We start from the raw sequence: 17,720 nt of genomic DNA, 5'->3' as shown, positions 1-17,720 counted from the left end.
GCCTCCTTCACCCACATCGCTTCTGAGGTGTACCGAGCACACAAGTCGGGCAGCATGTTGACGGGGGGGGGAAAAGTTTTATTTTTCATGCTCCACAGAAGACTTGTTGTGACAACTACAACAGGCCTGACACCATCGGTACACGGTCAGACTGAATCTCTGACGTGACGCCATTGGACGACCGGGACGTGTGGTAATGTGACGATGGCGGGTTTATATCCAGGGAGGTTAGCCACGATTAGTGTAGCTCCTCCCTGTGAACTGAGCCGAGCTGTAACACACTGAAGCATTTCACACGACCCATCTGGATGCAACTCTTCCCCCGCAGTTAACCCCGGTCATGGCTTCGTAGAGAAAACCGTGTCTGTCAATATCACCTCTTTTAAAGCCCCTTATCTTGTCAGTCCACTCGTTATGCAGCCATCCGTCATGTGAAAGCACGTCGCTCCTCTCAGTCTTCCACTGATGTCTCTACAGTTGTTAAAGTCTGGCATTCCTGCCTTATGGGTGCTGGGATCTCACTGTGGTTTCCTCGTGGCTAAAGTATCAGCTCTTCGCCTTGAAGGCCAGACCGTTGATCACCTCCCTTCGTTCAACATGCAAGAATGCAATGCATTTTCCTTGAGGAAGATTGAGTCAGCTAAGGGACTCCTTACAGTGAAAGAGAGTGAGAGTGAGGTCATGCCGAGGATGTGGAATACAGATGGTGTGTTAAAATAGTTTTTTTTAGTTTTTTTTATTGCAAAAAAACTAAGTACAAATAGCATTTGCTGAAGTAATGAGATTAAATTATTGTTCACTTAGTGGGAGACACACTAAGAGACCTTACCATAGAAAACATTTTCTTGATCTGTTTCTGCCACCAGGCTGACGTATAAAACAACATAACATGCCCACTTTCTATCAATAGTGTAATTAATTAGAGCATTATTTATCCTGTTTACCGGCTATGTATTGCAGTGTTCAGCAGTTTTTTGACAGTCCTTGGAGGGTGGGGGGGGGGGGGGGGGTTCAGTCTCATTCGGTCTGCAGAGAAAGGCAGCCAAGTGGGGGGATTAATTGTTCCACTGTCAGCAAGAGGCCCTCATCTCCTCCCTCAACCATTAATCATAAAATGAGGGGGAGGGGGGTCATGGACCAACTAATTAATGAATAATTTAAAAACACCAGAAATCGGATCAGGAGAAGCCCATTCGGACTCCCATGCTGGTGCATACATTGGATCAGCAGAGTAATCTCCTCTCTTTTGGTTTCTTTGAGCTTTTTCTGTCATTTAATACGTCGCCCCGTCAATGTCTTTGAGAGTAACCGGGCTGGAGGGGTTGGCAGTAAACGTGCACGTGAACGCAGGAGATCATTAAAAACGACCACAGACAGAGCCAAGCCTGTCCCTCTCCACTCAACAATGTCGCCTCACAAGAAACTCCCTCAAGTCTGGATTATGACCAGCGCCGGTCTCTCCTGAGCCATGAAACGAAACAGTTCATTACTCAGAACCTTTTACATCCACACCTATTCACAAGAAGCAGAGAGCAACAGCCGTTACTGGGTGCAGCCTCCGCCCCCCCCCCTCGCTCACGCTCCAACGAATGAATGAATGGAGGCTCTATTGAGCCCGGATGGTCCGTTGCTTTAACCCACACTGGAAAATATGACAACCCAGCAGCAGGTAGGGGAAAGAGGCTTGTGGAACGGCTCGGAGGACCCACCATCAATACGACAGAACGCACTGACCCGTGGGCGTCTTTGTAGATGTTTAACCAAACGGTTAGTATTTGTGACTCCAAGGTTAAAAAGGTGGGGCTTTGCCTTGAGTTGACTGGGGGTGCACACATGTGCATATTAGGTCAACTCAGAAGCCTCAGAAGCTTCAAGCCCATTTGGACCAGAGGAGCTTAGGTCCTGTGTTGTACCTTGAAGACAGCTCCAGATCGACCTCAGTCCCGCTTGACAAAACCAGCGTAGCGGTACAGCAACAAACTACTGCATAGATCTGTCCGACAAACAACCTCAGGCAGAGCTGACGTGCTTTAGGGGGCCATCAACCATGTGGCAAAAGCAAACCAGAACCAGCGAAGCCGTGGGCCGGACAGCTAGAGAATAGGCTCCAAAAACTCAGCACCAGCCGTATTCCCCCCCCCCCCCCCCTCTAAGCATTGGTGCAGTTAATGAACAGGGCTCTGGAACAAGCTCTTGTCTCGTCTTCCTCCACTTCGTTGCACTGCCGAGCATTTGTCAGGCAAGGAGGGTTCGCCTCCAATGCGTCACCCCTCTACACTGGAACAGCTCTTTGGTCCGAGAGCAGCGGGACAATTTCACTGGAAGAGCAATAAATCGGACACGTTGTCCTTCGAAGGCAACAGCCCTAAATGTCCTCAAGGGAGTCATTGAAAACCGGCAGCACCATCTTTGAGTAATTAATACACAGCGGATTAACATTTGATTGTTAAATAACAGTAAGTAAGACTGATGTGTAGGTGACATAAGCTCATGAGTAGAGATGCTTACAGGAAGGAAACGGTAGAGAAAACTATCGACAGGTTCAATTCAAATGTGCCCCCATTTTAGCCTCTAAAGCAGATATTAATTGAAACCTAACAGGATTACTCCATTCAGACTGACGACACTACACTGCATTTAACTTAGTCGCTGCATCAGCGTCCTCAAACACTACTTAAAGATGTATATTGGGCTCCATCTTCTACTAATCTCCCCCCAACAGCTAAATCCGTTCTCGCCAAGGAAAGCAAATTACTTTTTCAGAAGTGGTGGTGGAGGATCCCCCACCCGCTGTCTCCCACTACCAATCAAACACAAAAGCGACCTGTCAATGTCCCAATATAAACTTTCAAATACGCGGTCTTTGATCTAAGCCATTGCTTCATCTATTAGAAAGCGTGGCGATGTTGCAATTGTGCTGAACCAGGACAAACAAAAGTTTTCCATTGTAGTGTAAAATATTTATAGCCGGTAAAATGTAAGAGGAACGTGTTCTATTTCATTCAAACTGCTGTCGTGAAATTTAACGTGTAATCAGCACGCGTTCGGGTTGCCGTGACGACCTTTCAAAACTCCTGTGCGCCAACATGCGTTTAACGTGTTTAATTGCTCATCGGGCTCCGTCATATTTGATTGTGTCTTGTGCCTGATATCAGATTCAACCTTCACAAGCAGCTACAGTGGAATCATTGATCGATGTCAGTGTTGTGACTCGCGTAGCAGTGCGATTATAATTAATTGGTTTCAGGAAACACATCCCAGCACATGTAATCTTGCCAAAATACATGTTTCATTAGTCAATGATTGACAAGATTGAGGGTCTGAGATTGGGTTGCACTCGCTATTGATAAACAGTTGTACTTTGATCGTGTACTAAAAGGTGAATGCACAATTCAAACTAATGTAATAATGTCTGTTTTAAGTGTAAATTGGTTGGTAGGAAGCCTCCAAGGAGGTCTCTCAAACGACTGCTGTAATAGACATTTGAAACTACACTTTGACAGACACTTAAATTAGAATTTAACCAGGTTGCACTCACAGTAGCTCGAGGCAGCCAGGTCGATGTCGCCCTCATTGCTTGGCAACAAGGTAAAATTGGACTGATGCCTCTCTGGTTGAAAGGTTGCAAACTAACTTTAGACGACTCACTAGGTTTGTCTTACACTGCTTCAATGTTGCCTAAGACGCCGATTCCATTATTTCGGAATCGGCCCGTACTAAATATGTACAACCTCTAATGAACGCACTTTGGATAAAAGCATTACATTAGAGCCAGGGAGAGTGCATGCATGTTTGGAAAAAGCGGCCATTAAATAGCAGATCATTTTATTTTAAAGCGGCAGATGCGATAGTAGTAACATAATGGTGGTGCCGTGATGATGTGGAACCAGGCGACCCATCCTGCAGGGGATTAGTCAGGGAAAACCAGGCCTCGTGTTTACTTTCCCTTTGCAATGACTTCACACCTTTTCAGAGCTGTGAAAGGTCACAGTTCAAAACACGCTCACACTCACACGCTGCATCGCCAATAGAAAACATGACAAGCTAAAGCCTTAGTCGGGCACCTTGCCCTCAGCTTCCACGTTGTGTGCAAACAGCTCCTTTTGTAAACTCCTGTGTGTTCGTTCTGTCTATTCAGGCTGTTGGGTCACACAGTGGGAGAAATGTCAGTGCGTCTTTGTGTTTGTGTGCCTATATTTGGAGTTTAGCACAAGGCAAACGGCGCGCTGCATTTCTTCTTACAACGCTGACTCTGCTTCTCCTCTGCCTCGAAACTCACCCCTGCCCCCCCCCCCCCCCCCCCCCGTCAACTTAATGCAACACCCACAGACCCACACCAAGCGGTCAAAATAACCGAGAAAAGGCATTACAGCTAATGTCCAGGACTTGAAAAATATGAAGAACTGATGATCAACCAGTTGCGAGATAAGCACCGAACACGCAGCATTAGTCCATCTCAGACCCATCACATCTCTCTACATTATTTATTGAATGATAAGCAGTAGATTAAAAAGAAGTTAGTGGCACCTCCACTTGAAAACGTCTTTCAATTTGCAAGGAGTGATTCTAGTGACAGTCAATTAACAGTTTTAATGGAAATATATTCCATTCAATTCAATTCTTTTAAATGGGGTTAGTGAGGCGTTTTACAAAATAAATATAAAATATGTAACAACAGCCCTCATTTCACACCTCATTGTCTGCTGCGAGGTTTATTTTTCTACACAGGAAAATACTAACTATAAGTGCACTGACACTATTTTATTGTTTTTTGATATGATGTCATTACATTAACCTTTCGTACCTTCAAGCAGTGAAGCGTTGGAGCACAATTACCTTATTCCTGGGGGGGGTTGGGGGGGGGGGGGCATTTTGCTGTTGAACCCTTTCCTTGGTAAAGCATCCAGTTACACCAGCTGCCACTGTTTTTCCAGGACACTCAGTTTATACATAATAACCAGCCGCTGCCAACGATGTGTGTGTTTGTTCATGTAAATGTATTAGCATGACTAGCATGCATGTGCATGTGTGTGTGTGTGTGTGTGTGTGTGTGTGTGTGGTCAAACCACAACATCAGTACTTTTAGTTAAAAATATTTTGTTATGAATACAGGAACAGGTGTGTGTGTGTGTGTGTGTGTGTGTGTGTGTGTGTGTGTGTGTGTGTGTGTGTGTGTGTGTGTGTGTGTGTGTGTGTGTGTGTGTGTGTGTGTGTGTGTGTGTGTGTGTGTGTGTGTGTGTGTGTGTGTGTGTGTGTGTGTGTGTGAGACACTGCACAGCCTGGAATGGGGTTTCTAAAAGGAGGCCCCAATCCTGTACCATCCCGTCTGCTCTGAGGAAACTCCAATATTTGGAACCAAATGAAAATGCTCTGCAGGCCCTGTTTGGATGGATTTGGTTTACAACAGTTTTTTCCACCATCAAACTAATCAGTATTTTTGAGGTCAAGCACCAACCTGGCACACACACCTGCACGTATAATTTGGCTGAGACTGATCCGATCGCAGCTTACAATCGGAGATCAGTGTCTGTACCTGTGCACACACAAAGTCTCAAGAGCATGAAGAGCACTTGTGGTGCACAGGTGTCATCAGCAGAATCCCTTCTCCTCCTAAGCCGCGGGCCCATCTGTTGCGATGTCACAGCAGAGAGGGTTCACATATATAGCCAGGTATTATGAGTCAAAGGATGATCAACAGGCGCTTAAACCCTCTGCAGGGAAAGGACTACGATTATGAAATGTATCAGTTAGGGACATTGCCAAGGAGCAAATGTCTCCATCTCGACGTTGATGGGTCCAGGGTTTTATCAATATGCTTTCCTACAGCTGATGGGAGTAAACTGGCCGGGCCATGTCAGGCTTTTGGATTTGCACACATGGAAGCGTAATAAAAATGTCCTTTGGAAAGTGCTGGCAGGTGACCGGCTCAGTGAGCCCAAATAAGCCAGATAAGCCGCACTGTTGTTTTAAGTGAAATCCACTTGCCTGTGTAGAAACGATGCAAGAAGTACAACTATGCATCCCCCATTGCTGATTGACAAGTCACTGCCTTTACTCCTGTTAGCATTTCAACGAGAGAGGCTTTGCCCGAGTTACAGGGGTGGGGTGGGGTGAGGAGGGGGGTGTTAAAAATAGGTCTCACCCCAGTCACCACTTAGCCTGGCAATATGGAGAGCAGATTGCAAATGAGCACAGTGAAGTGCTTGAATGGCAGCCATTGAAGCTAGCTCTAACACACACACACACACACACACACACACACACACACACACACACACACACACACACACACACACACACACACACACAGAATGTAAAGCAGTAACACTTGGGCAGTAAGCACACTCGACATGCAATAAGGGGCTCTATGTAGGGCAGATAAGGACAACAGCAGCCCTGTGTTTTCTGAAAGAGTGTGAGCAGAAATGCTGATTAGTTTAATGTTTAGACCGCTACGCTGCTTAACAAAAGCACTGACGTCACGGCCTGGACCTGAAATCGTTCTTAAATGTCTACATCAGGACGGCCGAGGGCCTTTACATCTTCAGCCGCAAACTAAAGACACGCCTCTTCAGATTATACCTCGACTAAAAACACTAACAAAATGTTAGTAATGGCTCTTATCTAAGTTGTAAATCGGCTTATTTGTTGAAATTGCACTTTCTTGTTTCTTGCTCTTCTGAGTTTGTTGAAATGCACTTATTATAAGTTGCCTTTTTCTCCACTATTGGAGGCACAGTTAGCAACGAAGGACACATAATATACAGTATTTGAAAGATGATGAAGATGAAGCTTGCCTAATTGGAGAACCTTTTAAGAAAGAGGCAACACCATTAAACTGTTGTTCTGAAAACAGAAACTGAAGGGTGTTAAAATGTACCATAGAGCCGAGGGAAGTGCAGACTCTGGTGTGGATGCTCGGTAGGCTCTTCACCGGGACTGAAAACCGCCAAAGAAATGAATGAAAATGGGCGCCACACCCGCTTATTGCCTGCGGATTACACCCCATGCCAGGTCCAAATGCTCTTTGCTGACACACAGAAACATCCCCAACACAGCAAAAGAAGAAGGATGGACAAGATACAGGCACCGCTGTACACTTCTAATGTTAACTTTTTGTATTAGTGCAAACGGTGTATATGTCTTATTTCGCTTCGCTGATTACTTCTCTCCACTTGAGTCAGAGAACATTTATATTTCTGTGCCTTCATGGACTTTCTTCATAGTATAACCGCAGCATATATATTAGAATGTAATTAGCTCCAGCGTCATGCATAAATCATTGGAGGGAAGATCAATAGCCGTGCTCGTGTGGCTCAAAAAGAAATGTGTCAGGTTGTAGCGGCGGCCTCGCGTCTCACGGGAGAGCAACGTGTCTGAAGACATCACACTTCTTCAGGGGGAGACGCGGCTGCTCCTGCTAACCCACAGACTCGGTCCCGCTGAGCGTTGAGCCCCCCCCCGAGGAGAGGTGATCACATGGGGGATCATTCCAACGAAAACGCAGAGCGGCGCACAGGGTCACAGCGTATAGCACTTTCCCTGTGGCCATCGCCATCGTAGATGTACTTTGTGTGTATACGGGGGGGGGGGGCTGATGGGAGGACTTGACCCAGAGAGTCTATTAGCAGCCTCGACCTGCTTCTCTGCTGCCATTTAGCCTCAATAGGCCTGTCTCGCATGGTGTGTAACTATTCAGTGCTGATATCAGCGCTGGGTTAGAAATTGGATATTGTACCTTCTCTGCCGAGAAGTGTATGTTATGAAAACAAATATATTTCCACATAATATACTTTATTTTATACCAAATATAACTAACCAGTATCATCTTGCTATACAGATATATTGTGCTTCTGGCATATTAGACAAGTGGTCTTGCTTTGTGATTTCACGGAAGTGAAATAGGCCACCTCTCCAACAATGCCTCAACTGGAGGTGCTTAAGCTACATTACAAAAGCTCTACAGAATTGTTACAGTCAACCGCCACCACTTAACGTCTTCACGGGCTCCTGACATTGTGGTCAGAGTTCTATTAGTAATAGTCTAAAAATACAACTCTGTGGGAATCTTCAGTAGAAGCGGGAGGCTCCTTGGGACAGCTGTGCTGCTGCCCTCCTGCAGGGTGTCCTGGACAGCTGTTTGCATGGTCGGTGTTTCCCAGAGCCCAAAGTGTAGTTTCTGACTGCTCAGCGCTTTTCTTTGTGATTCCTCCTCCCACCTTCTGGGAAACTATTTATTTGAGCTTTCCGTCAAAATCAATCACGAGGTTGTTCATGTGGGGGGGGGGGGTTATTGCTCCCCGGGTGGTCATCACTGACACAGCAGTTGCTGCTCTTGGCTACGTCAGGTCTCCCCAAACAATAATTACATCCGTCAGTCACCAAAGCCAAAGACCGAATTGTGAACTGCACTCTTATGCAGTGAGTCCATCTTATATTTTTTAATGCATAGATATACTTTGAGCTTTATCATGAGGAACAAAAGCATTTACTTTTACCTCAGGGAAACTGACAATTCAATTCATATGAAAAACAAAAACTTTTAAATTTGCAGATAAGTGCCACAAACCTGAATGATTTTATAAACAGGGAGCCATATATTAATCGTGCAAGGATTCACCTACAGGCCCATCGGGAGGGCTACTCATTTAAAAGATGGCAGATTGAAACCCACAGAAAAATAGCCAATTCACAAAAGCCCACATCTTTACAAAACACATGGCAGAGGAAGATGAAGAATGAATTAAGGGGGGCTTTGTATAAAGATCGATAAAACAAACAAATGGACACTCACAGGTAAGCCGCCAGATATTCTGATACAAATTCTGATGCTAAAGGCCAGCCTTCTTATGGGAATGATGTAAAGCGATGCATTATAACTGCTGCATTATTAACCTTATGTGGATAAAGTGGAACTGAAAAGAGTTTCTGTCGGAGAGAGAGAGAGAGAGAGAGAGAGGGGGAGGAGAGAGGGGGGGAGGGGGGGTCTGAGATACTGAGCTGAGTAAATATTTGACTGGAGCTTCAACATGGAGATGACCTTTTTCCAGTCACACCTTTGTTATTTTGAGTCCTTACTAAAGCTTTAAATAAAGCTTAGGGCCAGTAACAGAGTCTGCTGTTGGTGTCCGTTCTGATCAAACGGTTTTAGCTTGCTGAACTAAGCAAGGTCACTTAATTACATCAACGCCGTGTGCAGGTCAGATTAAGACAGACTCAGATCCAAATCTGTAGTGGCACTGTGATGTGGCACAGAATCCCTGGTGCTCTGAGCACAGATACCCGAGGGCCCCATTGTAGTTCAGCCCTTATTTGGCTCCGGGTCTATTGATATTTTTGCATTAACTGCTTTGCTTAAGAAAATAATTTTAAAAAAAACACTCTCCTCGGCCTGCGAGAGATAAGCTCGGATGAAGCGCCTTACCTGGAACTTTAAGTTAGTTAGAGGACTTAAGCACTTGAGGCCTCACACCCAGACCACCCGACAGGCCCGTTCACTAAGAACACTCCATTTTAGTAACAGCGGCCACCTGCGTTAAGCTTTTTCAATCTCTGCACATGTGCTGCTTACAATGAACGTGGCGCTCAGACAATGGCGCCTTGATATCATTCACGAGAGCGTATGAGTGAGCTTCCAAACGTGGCAGGCGCATTCGGCAGCATCTGCACACAGCCGGGCTAAAGAAATCCAAGACTCAGCGGATGACGCTTTCGGCAGAGGCTTCAGAGCCCTGCCCTCCACATCATCACGGTCAATAATTCACTACACTTCAGCCAAATTGAGTAATATGAAAAGCACAGCTGCACAAAAGGATCTTGTATCAAAGTATCGAAATTGGATGACGTGGAACCTCCAGAGGAGTTTGTGGTCTCCCCTTTCAGAACGACCTTCACGATCCAAACCGCGGCAGGTATTTCTCTCCAGAGCGCCGTCAGACTCACTGCGTGAGGTGGCAGTGGACCTGGAAATCCACAGAGAATGGAGATGCCTGAGGCCTGACCACATTTGTAAATTGTGAATTTAACCTCATTCTAAAAAAAAAAAAAAAAAAAAAAACCTCACTGTCAAGCATGATGCCATTATGTTTTCAATAGACATTTGACAAACGGATAACACAGTGGCCGGCTCTCCGTTAAACCGATTCACTGGCGTTCACGTTCACTTTGGCAGCAGCTCAGCATCTTGGCAGACTTTTCATAGACAAACAAACCAGTTAATCCTGCTTTAAAACAAATCAACTATAAAGAACGGGCTGTATTTTTGCCCCTGTGAGCCTTTGTTGCCAGAGGAGTCCATTGCACTTTTAGCTATGCAAGTCTAAAAGTATATAAAACAGTTGTTGATCCAGTGAACCACAAAGGGACCGGAGAATGACCACATATTTATAGAATGTCACTGTGTTTAATGAAAACCCATCGGACTTGTTTCATCAGCTTGAGGTTTTATGTTTCAGAGTTAAAAAAAAAAAAAAAAAAAAAAAACGTCATCAGAATGAAACCACCAGAGCCTCAACTTGCAACTCGGACTACCTGAGCTCTCAGCGTGATCTGTTTCTACTTATTACCAGTCGTGGCCTCGCTCTGGCAAACAGGGTGGAGACACCCTTGGAGGGAGAGGCTGGAGGTCTAAATTAATCCCACATGTTCCCCAGGAGGAGACTTTGCAGGAGGCCTCGGGTTTATTCGAGGCTCTGGGAGAACCTCGCTGCGCTTTTCCCGCACTTTTTCGCCCACGCTGTGATTTCTGAATTCCACATGGATCCATTTAGCTCCACCATGGCATCACAAGGCACAATTTACTTTTTTGGCAAGCACCGGAGCGCCACAAAGTCAGTGCTTCAGAGAGACCAAAGAGGACTTTAAATAGACACAGAGAAAGGAAACAGTCTCAAACTCCAGTGGGACAAATATGCATCTAAAATATTCATCCAACTCATCCACAACATTGATTTCAGACAAATTCAAGCCGTTGCTTTTTAAAGACATATTCAATTCTTAATATTTGCTTTAAAACCATGCAAAAGACCACGCTATCATTTTGATTTTATCACCTGCTGTTACAGATTATGATGTATTTTATACATGCAAATCTGCACACAATGATCTACCCCCCCTCCCCCGTTCAAGACATATGGTCTTATGCAGATGGCCTGTTCTTTGGAATTAGCGGTCGTGTTCAATCCTTCCACTGGGAACGCATTGTATAAAGCGTGAAGGATTATGCAATACATTTGTTTCAGTAACAGCGGTGTAACAGTAGACAAACAATGTCATTTTTGGTACAAAGATCATCATTAAAAATAAGCGTTAAAACATTATATTTGTGTTTTTTCGTGTGTCGAGTAGGAGACAGCAACATGGATTATATTGAAATTGACCGAGGAACTAAATCAAGGCAAACTCGCCCCCGACCTGCAGCTTGAGGTGATTCAGGGTTGTCAATGCTTTGCGTTTGTGTGGCATGTAAAGCAGGCAGCCGGCCTGCTCCGGGATGCACGGTAGGGAGCCAGGGCAGAGGATCTGTCAGCATCATCTTAACCTAGTTGTCAGGCGGTGACAAGAGGGCAGGGATGGCAACGGCATTAGAAGACTTGGCCTTTTTCATTCTCTTGGCCTCCTCCACTCATCGATACCGATGGAGGCGGTTTTTGCACTGACCGTATTGAGAGCTCTGCTGGTCAGGCCCACGTGAAGCATTGAAGGGGAAAGGCCAGATGACCCGTCTCTTTTGAGTAGGTTTGGCTTTGCACATGGCCCGCAGTATAAAGCTGGTTGGGTTTGATCAGGACTGTGAGCGGGAGAAGGGATGGCGAACACGGGAGTTATTCTGGTATTTAGATGACACTATAGGACCTCCATAGGAGCCATTTGAAAATGGCTTCTGTTGGGCCCCTGATCACATCGCTGTCAAACAGTGAGTGGCTGAGTATACTATGAGTGATGGAGTTCAGACACAGGAGTAAAATATAAGTAAAATATAAATCCAACAGAATCCTTCCAGCAACATCTCCGTTTCTATTTGCATCACATAAACCACAATGACATAAATTATGTGCTACAAAACTCAGTTCCTTTTTGTTTAATTCCACCACAGGACACGCACAGTCTCTCTACACGGCTATGATTAGGTACAAAGATGCCTTGAGCTAAAAAAAAAAACAAAACACATGCAGTGCACAAACAGTGATCAATCAAGATCAAATGAATTGTAGCACTGAACAATTTCTCGCTTTAGAGACCCCCTGGAAATCTCTTAAAGGACCTCTGAGGCCCATGAAGACGATTCAGGAGTCATTGGTCTCTGCTTTCATCATAACTATAAATCAGTGCCTGGAAATCCAAACAGCGCTGACGGAATTAAACAGAAAGTTATTCAGATTGGCGTTACGTGACATCAAAGCAACGGAGCTTCAAAAAGGACTTTTTGCTTCTGAGTGGTCGGGACTTTAGGGGATAAGTCTTTCACTTGGACACAAGCGTGGTGGAACAGGGTTTTCTGGCTGCCACACCATGTAGCCGCTGTACAGGCTTTAAAAGCTAACTCGCTGTTTATTTCCAACGAGCACATTTCACATACATTTGTCTATTGTGCCTTTTTTAGGAATAAACACACAATGGAAAGATGATTGCAGCATCGAGCATGTAAAATAAAACCAATGTGCAAGTCAATCCCGATGCATAATGGGTGTTTCAGGAGGCTTCTTTCCGTGTTTCCTTTTATCCAGAAAAAAGGTGAGAGGCGTTATTGCTCCGAGCCACTGGTAAGAAGTCAAGACTCTAAAAGGTTAGCACAAAGAGCCACATGTGTGAGAAGGAACCCTGTCGTTATCCTTGTGGTGAAACATAAACCACAAACAGAAAAAGAAAGAATAACCGGCACACATGCTCAAATATGGGGTCTAAAGCATAAAGACTCTTATGCTGAATAAAAAGTTCCCCTCATAAATGTGGCCAAATCCATTACTCAAAGAGAAATAAGTTGGCCGTCCCCTTGAGTGACTACTGAGAGCTGAATTGGAATAACCGCAGTGCAATAGTCACTCTCCGAATGGTCGCTCCGGGTGCTGATGGATGAGGACCTACGGAGGAAATGACATCTTTATCTAATCTGACAAAGCTAACCGCGCCGCACCGACCTGCTACTGTTTCCATCCCCGGTTATCTCAACAAAGCAGGACTCTGCTCCGCAGCGGATTTTAGGCTGAGGGAATATCTGGTCCCGGTGAGCCTCTGCGTCTGCGGGCTACTTTTGGCCCTGCCGAGATAAGCAAGTTTTATCCTCTGTGCGACACGAGGACAGGATGGATTCTTATCCACCTCAGCTGAGGAGCCTAAAGCTGCGACAGCGTGTGAGGAGAGAAGAGGAATATCGATGAGCTCGCCTTCAGAGTAAAAATCTCCCACTCACGGGTGTCTCTTGGAAGATTTTGCAAAGCGCATTTAGGAGGTTAAAGTTGGGCAAGTAGGACCCAAAAGTGAAGCTGCAAATAGATATAACATTCTCTGGTTTCTTGGTGTAATACATGTTTGTTTCGTGAGCAGAACGAGCTACAACAGCATATTCATGACATGGCGACGGGTCATTTCCTCATCCCGAGACACGCTCTTTTCCTTGGGACATCTCAAACATGGCAATATATCACTATAAATAAATAAATAGACAAACAAACTAGACCCGAAAGGCAGCCAAGCCGGTCCGGCTGCCACGCAGGGCCCAGACAGCACGGGTCAAAACCCACACAAAAGGAAGGCAAACGGGCTCCAATGGAAACTGACGCCGAGCAGTGGAGCATTAATGGTTACAAGCTTGTTTGACGAAACCCTTGGACAAAAAAATGTAAAGGACGCATAGCAGCTCTGCATACGTGATAACACGCGGGTCGGGGAGTAAGATCGATGAACCACCATTCAATTATGCCTTTAGACTTTCAATTAATAAAATATGGAACGCCCCAATGTTACAAAGAGCATGCTGGGGAGGGGACGGGTGAACCCCCGGAGCCATCTGCTGAATGTAAAATAAGTTCCATTCACATAGAAAAAGCCAATGCTAAGCCTAAATATATTAGAAAAAAATATTTGTCACAAAACGGGGGCCAGGTATGTTGAAATCACACATCGACAACTTATAACCTGCTGATCTTATGAACTATGCCCTCAAATTCGCCAGCAAGACGTGTTTTCCTGACTTTAGACATTTAGATATCTCCAAAACGACTTAATTGATTTTTAACCATTCAAACTGCAGTTGACACGTCCATCTCCCTTTGACCTTTTGCAATTTGAACTGTGAACTGTGAAGAGGGGCCCCTTCTTTAAATAAGGACCCAAAGAACACACGGATGACCAGAACTTGAAACCTCGAAGCGCCCGGTCAGGTAAAAACAGCAAAGTGTGGTAGTTAGTGTAGAAATCACAGGAAGGCCTTCTCTCAATTTCTATTGAGAGTCATCAAACTAAGGACCAGTCCAGAAAAAGAGAACCTGGTGGCAAGGGCCCGAACTGAACGAGTTAGATATATAATCAACCCTGTAAATGGCTCTTTTTTTTTAACCATAATGACCTAAAGGGTTAAATACATGAGCACTTGTTTTGACAGGTCTCCTCTTTTCTCTGTTTCGGCCACTCTGCACTCTCTCAACCAACATCGGAAAAACCCTTTTTTAAAAGCTCTTTAAGAACAGAGATCCAAAACAATGCGTCGGGTCGGACCTGAATGAGGAGCGACTCCACCGAGGTGCAGTGAAAAGGAGGAAACAGATGTGGAAGCTGGAGATTAGATTCCCTGATGCCTGGTGACTATGGCTCCACCACTGACCACCTCTCTCACAACTCAGCTTCACGCAGCACAAGCTGCCCGAATCAAGTGTCTGGACAGCATTCGCACTGCTATCCGCGCGGAGCCTTACGTTTGGACAATTATTGCTTGGCAACAAAGCATAGTGGCGGGCTGCCTGAGGGATTACTTAATAAAAAAGGTAAAAGAAAGCTTCTTCGGTGTAGCCGCACAGCGCAGGGACGACATTGGACACCGCGTAATAGAGTCTGGTTAGAACCAGGCTGGGATAATAGCATGACTTAACCATGACTAAGAGATGAATTCATCATCAGGATATTTTGCGATGTGTCGCGGCCATGGAGGCAGAAATCATTCCGTCCTGATGTTTTCTAATTCAATCTGTGTGAGAAAACACAAAGTGTCAGGCATCAGCAATGGACTGAGTGTGGTTCTTTAACCCCCCGCAGGGATAACGTTGGGGTTTCCAAACACAGTTGGCAACATGGAAAGGTAAAATGTTCACCTGCTTTTCTGATTAATCTCTTGTGGGTTCCAACACCACTGATCACAGTCAAAGGCACGGCCAGACTGGCGTAAACGCGATGGACTCGCTGTGTGTGTGTGTGTGTGTGCGGACGAGGAGACGTGGCCTAGTTTGGACGTGCACTGCTCCCCAGGGGGCTCCATTATCACGACTCAATCCTCCGGACCTTTTATCGAGAAAAGAAAGAGCAACCGAGTAAAGTCTTAATCCTCACCCCTTGAACCATCTGCTGGGGGGAGGTGGACCTTGGTGAGTAGATTTTTTAAATAAATAAAAAGAATAATCCGGCTCCTGCTGTTTGCAAACAAAATGCAGATCTCTAAATCACAACACAGTCTTTTACCCCCCCCCCCCTCCTCCCACGGGGCTTGTACATCAGTCGACTTGTTTATGCAAAGGCCCTGGAGACCACACAGAGGAGCGCTAAGGGTTTTAAAGCTAAAATCCCACACAACGACGCAAGCGCACAAACACCATATGACCTGAGACTGAGAATGCAAAACCACTGAAGGTGCAGCTCAGGCCTTTACAGTCTCTTCCTTCCTCTTTTCTCTCCTTTGTACAAGTGAAGAACACATTTGGTGTTGCACTCTTACATCTGACAGATCCGTGTCAAAAAACAACACATTATTTACTGATACAAACACAGTGTTATGCTTTGCCAGACACCATGACGGCTTAACTAAAGGTCAGTTCTTAATCTCGATTAGAAGAATCCAACATGATTTTTAAACACCTCCTCTGGGCTTCCTTGGATCCGGTTCATAATTCCACTGATAAGGAATTCACGTGGGGGTCGCCACCTGGGGATTTAGACCACATCACTGGATCTGCTCTCATCTCCCGACCTACAGGGCAAAGCGCTGTATTACAAAGTGACACCTACACTGTCCTTCATCAGGGCTCTGCAAAGCTGATGCTGGCAGATGGGACTTATTGTGATTGTGTTATTGTCCTCTGCTTGTCAGAACATAATAGAAATTCGGGTTTAATTTTGACTGAAAAAGGACCTGTGTATAATCTGTCGAGGGGAGGGGAGGGGAGGGGGGGTATAATCCTGAAAGCTAAATGGGCTGCACCTGTGCTGGGTGTTGGTAGGGAACACCTATAGGTGAAGGGCTCCTGCAGGTCTCCGCTCTGGGAGCCCCAGGGGGGGGGGGGGCGTGATCACAGTGCCTGTTGGGGGGGGGGGGGGGTTGTGTGACACTCTCTCCGTGCCCGACCGACGGAGTGAGTGAGTGAGTGAGTGAGCATGAGTCACACACCACCGCCCGCTGAGCCAATGCAACCATTTTAATAGTAATCAACAACGGCCTGCGGCATTATTCCCCCCCCCCCCACTGGAAAGTGAGTAACTGCGGCCTAAAAGCTGCGGCGATAAGCGACGGTGAACTTGCGTGGCTTGTTGGAAGTTTGCCTCGCAGGTATTGAGCCCGTGGCCGAACGCTCTCTCCATTCGCAAAACGCTCGGAGGTTCCCGGTCGGCACCGATAACGATTGAATCACATCGAAGCACTTCTTGTACCCGAAATGCGGCGGAGTCCAAGCCATGCAACAACAAAAAAAAAAAAAAACTTCCGAGCTGCGAATCCACTCTCATGTGTGCAATCTGTGGGGCACAAACTGTGAAAGGGGGAGGGGGGGGGGGGACAAATCCCGCAATGCATACGAACGAGAAGAAGAAGAAGCGATGGAGACAAAACTTACGTGAAAACGAAAAATAAAGTGGTGGATCCCACAAGGAGCGTGGCTGCAGTGGACACTGGGATGTATTTACTGGGTTTAAATCTCTTTCCAGCGCTGTTGGGCATTCTGTAATTTCCACATTCCTCAATTATTTATTCCGATTGGAGTCGCGTGTAGAAGGAAAAAAAAAAAGATCCAGTTTTCCGTTTTGTACGTAAAAACCCTTCTAAAAGGCGCGTCTTTGCTACCGCCGCAGCCGCATAGATCCTACAGATAGAGAGAGGCACGGAGTCCACGGCGCGCGCTCACTGGAAGCCTGCAGATCCCACCCTTCCAGTCCAGCCCACTGCTGAGGTCACTGAACCGCTTGAAAAGGTGGAGCCTCCGTGCAGAAGAACCTTCTGCGGAGTGTCTCCACGCCGCGCCGTGTATTTGCACTGCGGAGATGGCGCAAATGCGGAATAATTATAATCGTCTCCAAAAAAAAAAAATTGGAAAAAAAACCGCTCACCCGACTGCATTCACATTTGCTGTGTGATGAATGAATGGGAAATCAAAATGACTCAGAGGGGAAGAGGACCAGTCCACGGTCTCTTGTGTGGAGGGAGAGACACTAAACGGCCACTTGGAATCCTGCGGTTTAATGTCGCTTCATCTAATGCGCGGGCACACATGGACACGCCGCCCGTAGTTGCTTTTGCAGAGAGTTTT

The 17,720-nt window shown here is 45.9% G+C and overlaps 1 protein-coding gene across 1 annotated transcript in view; it reads right to left on the bottom strand.

The window, feature by feature from the left end:
- Positions 1-17,699, bottom strand: part of zdhhc8b (zinc finger DHHC-type palmitoyltransferase 8b) — a 44,839-nt gene extending 27,140 nt beyond the window's left edge. The window contains exon 1 of the mRNA XM_037481344.2: positions 17,031-17,699. Within this exon, the coding sequence (XP_037337241.2) occupies positions 17,031-17,134 (104 nt within the window). The 5' untranslated portion in view covers positions 17,135-17,699. The remainder of the gene's footprint in view (positions 1-17,030) is intronic.
- Positions 17,700-17,720: the final 21 nt, after the last annotated feature.

The sequence above is a fragment of the Pungitius pungitius genome, chromosome 5 (assembly GCF_949316345.1).
Source record: "Pungitius pungitius chromosome 5, fPunPun2.1, whole genome shotgun sequence".
NCBI classification, from domain to species: domain Eukaryota; kingdom Metazoa; phylum Chordata; class Actinopteri; order Perciformes; family Gasterosteidae; genus Pungitius; species Pungitius pungitius.
The sequence above is the reverse complement of the archived record's forward strand: the minus strand, read 5'-3'. Positions and strand labels throughout refer to the sequence as shown.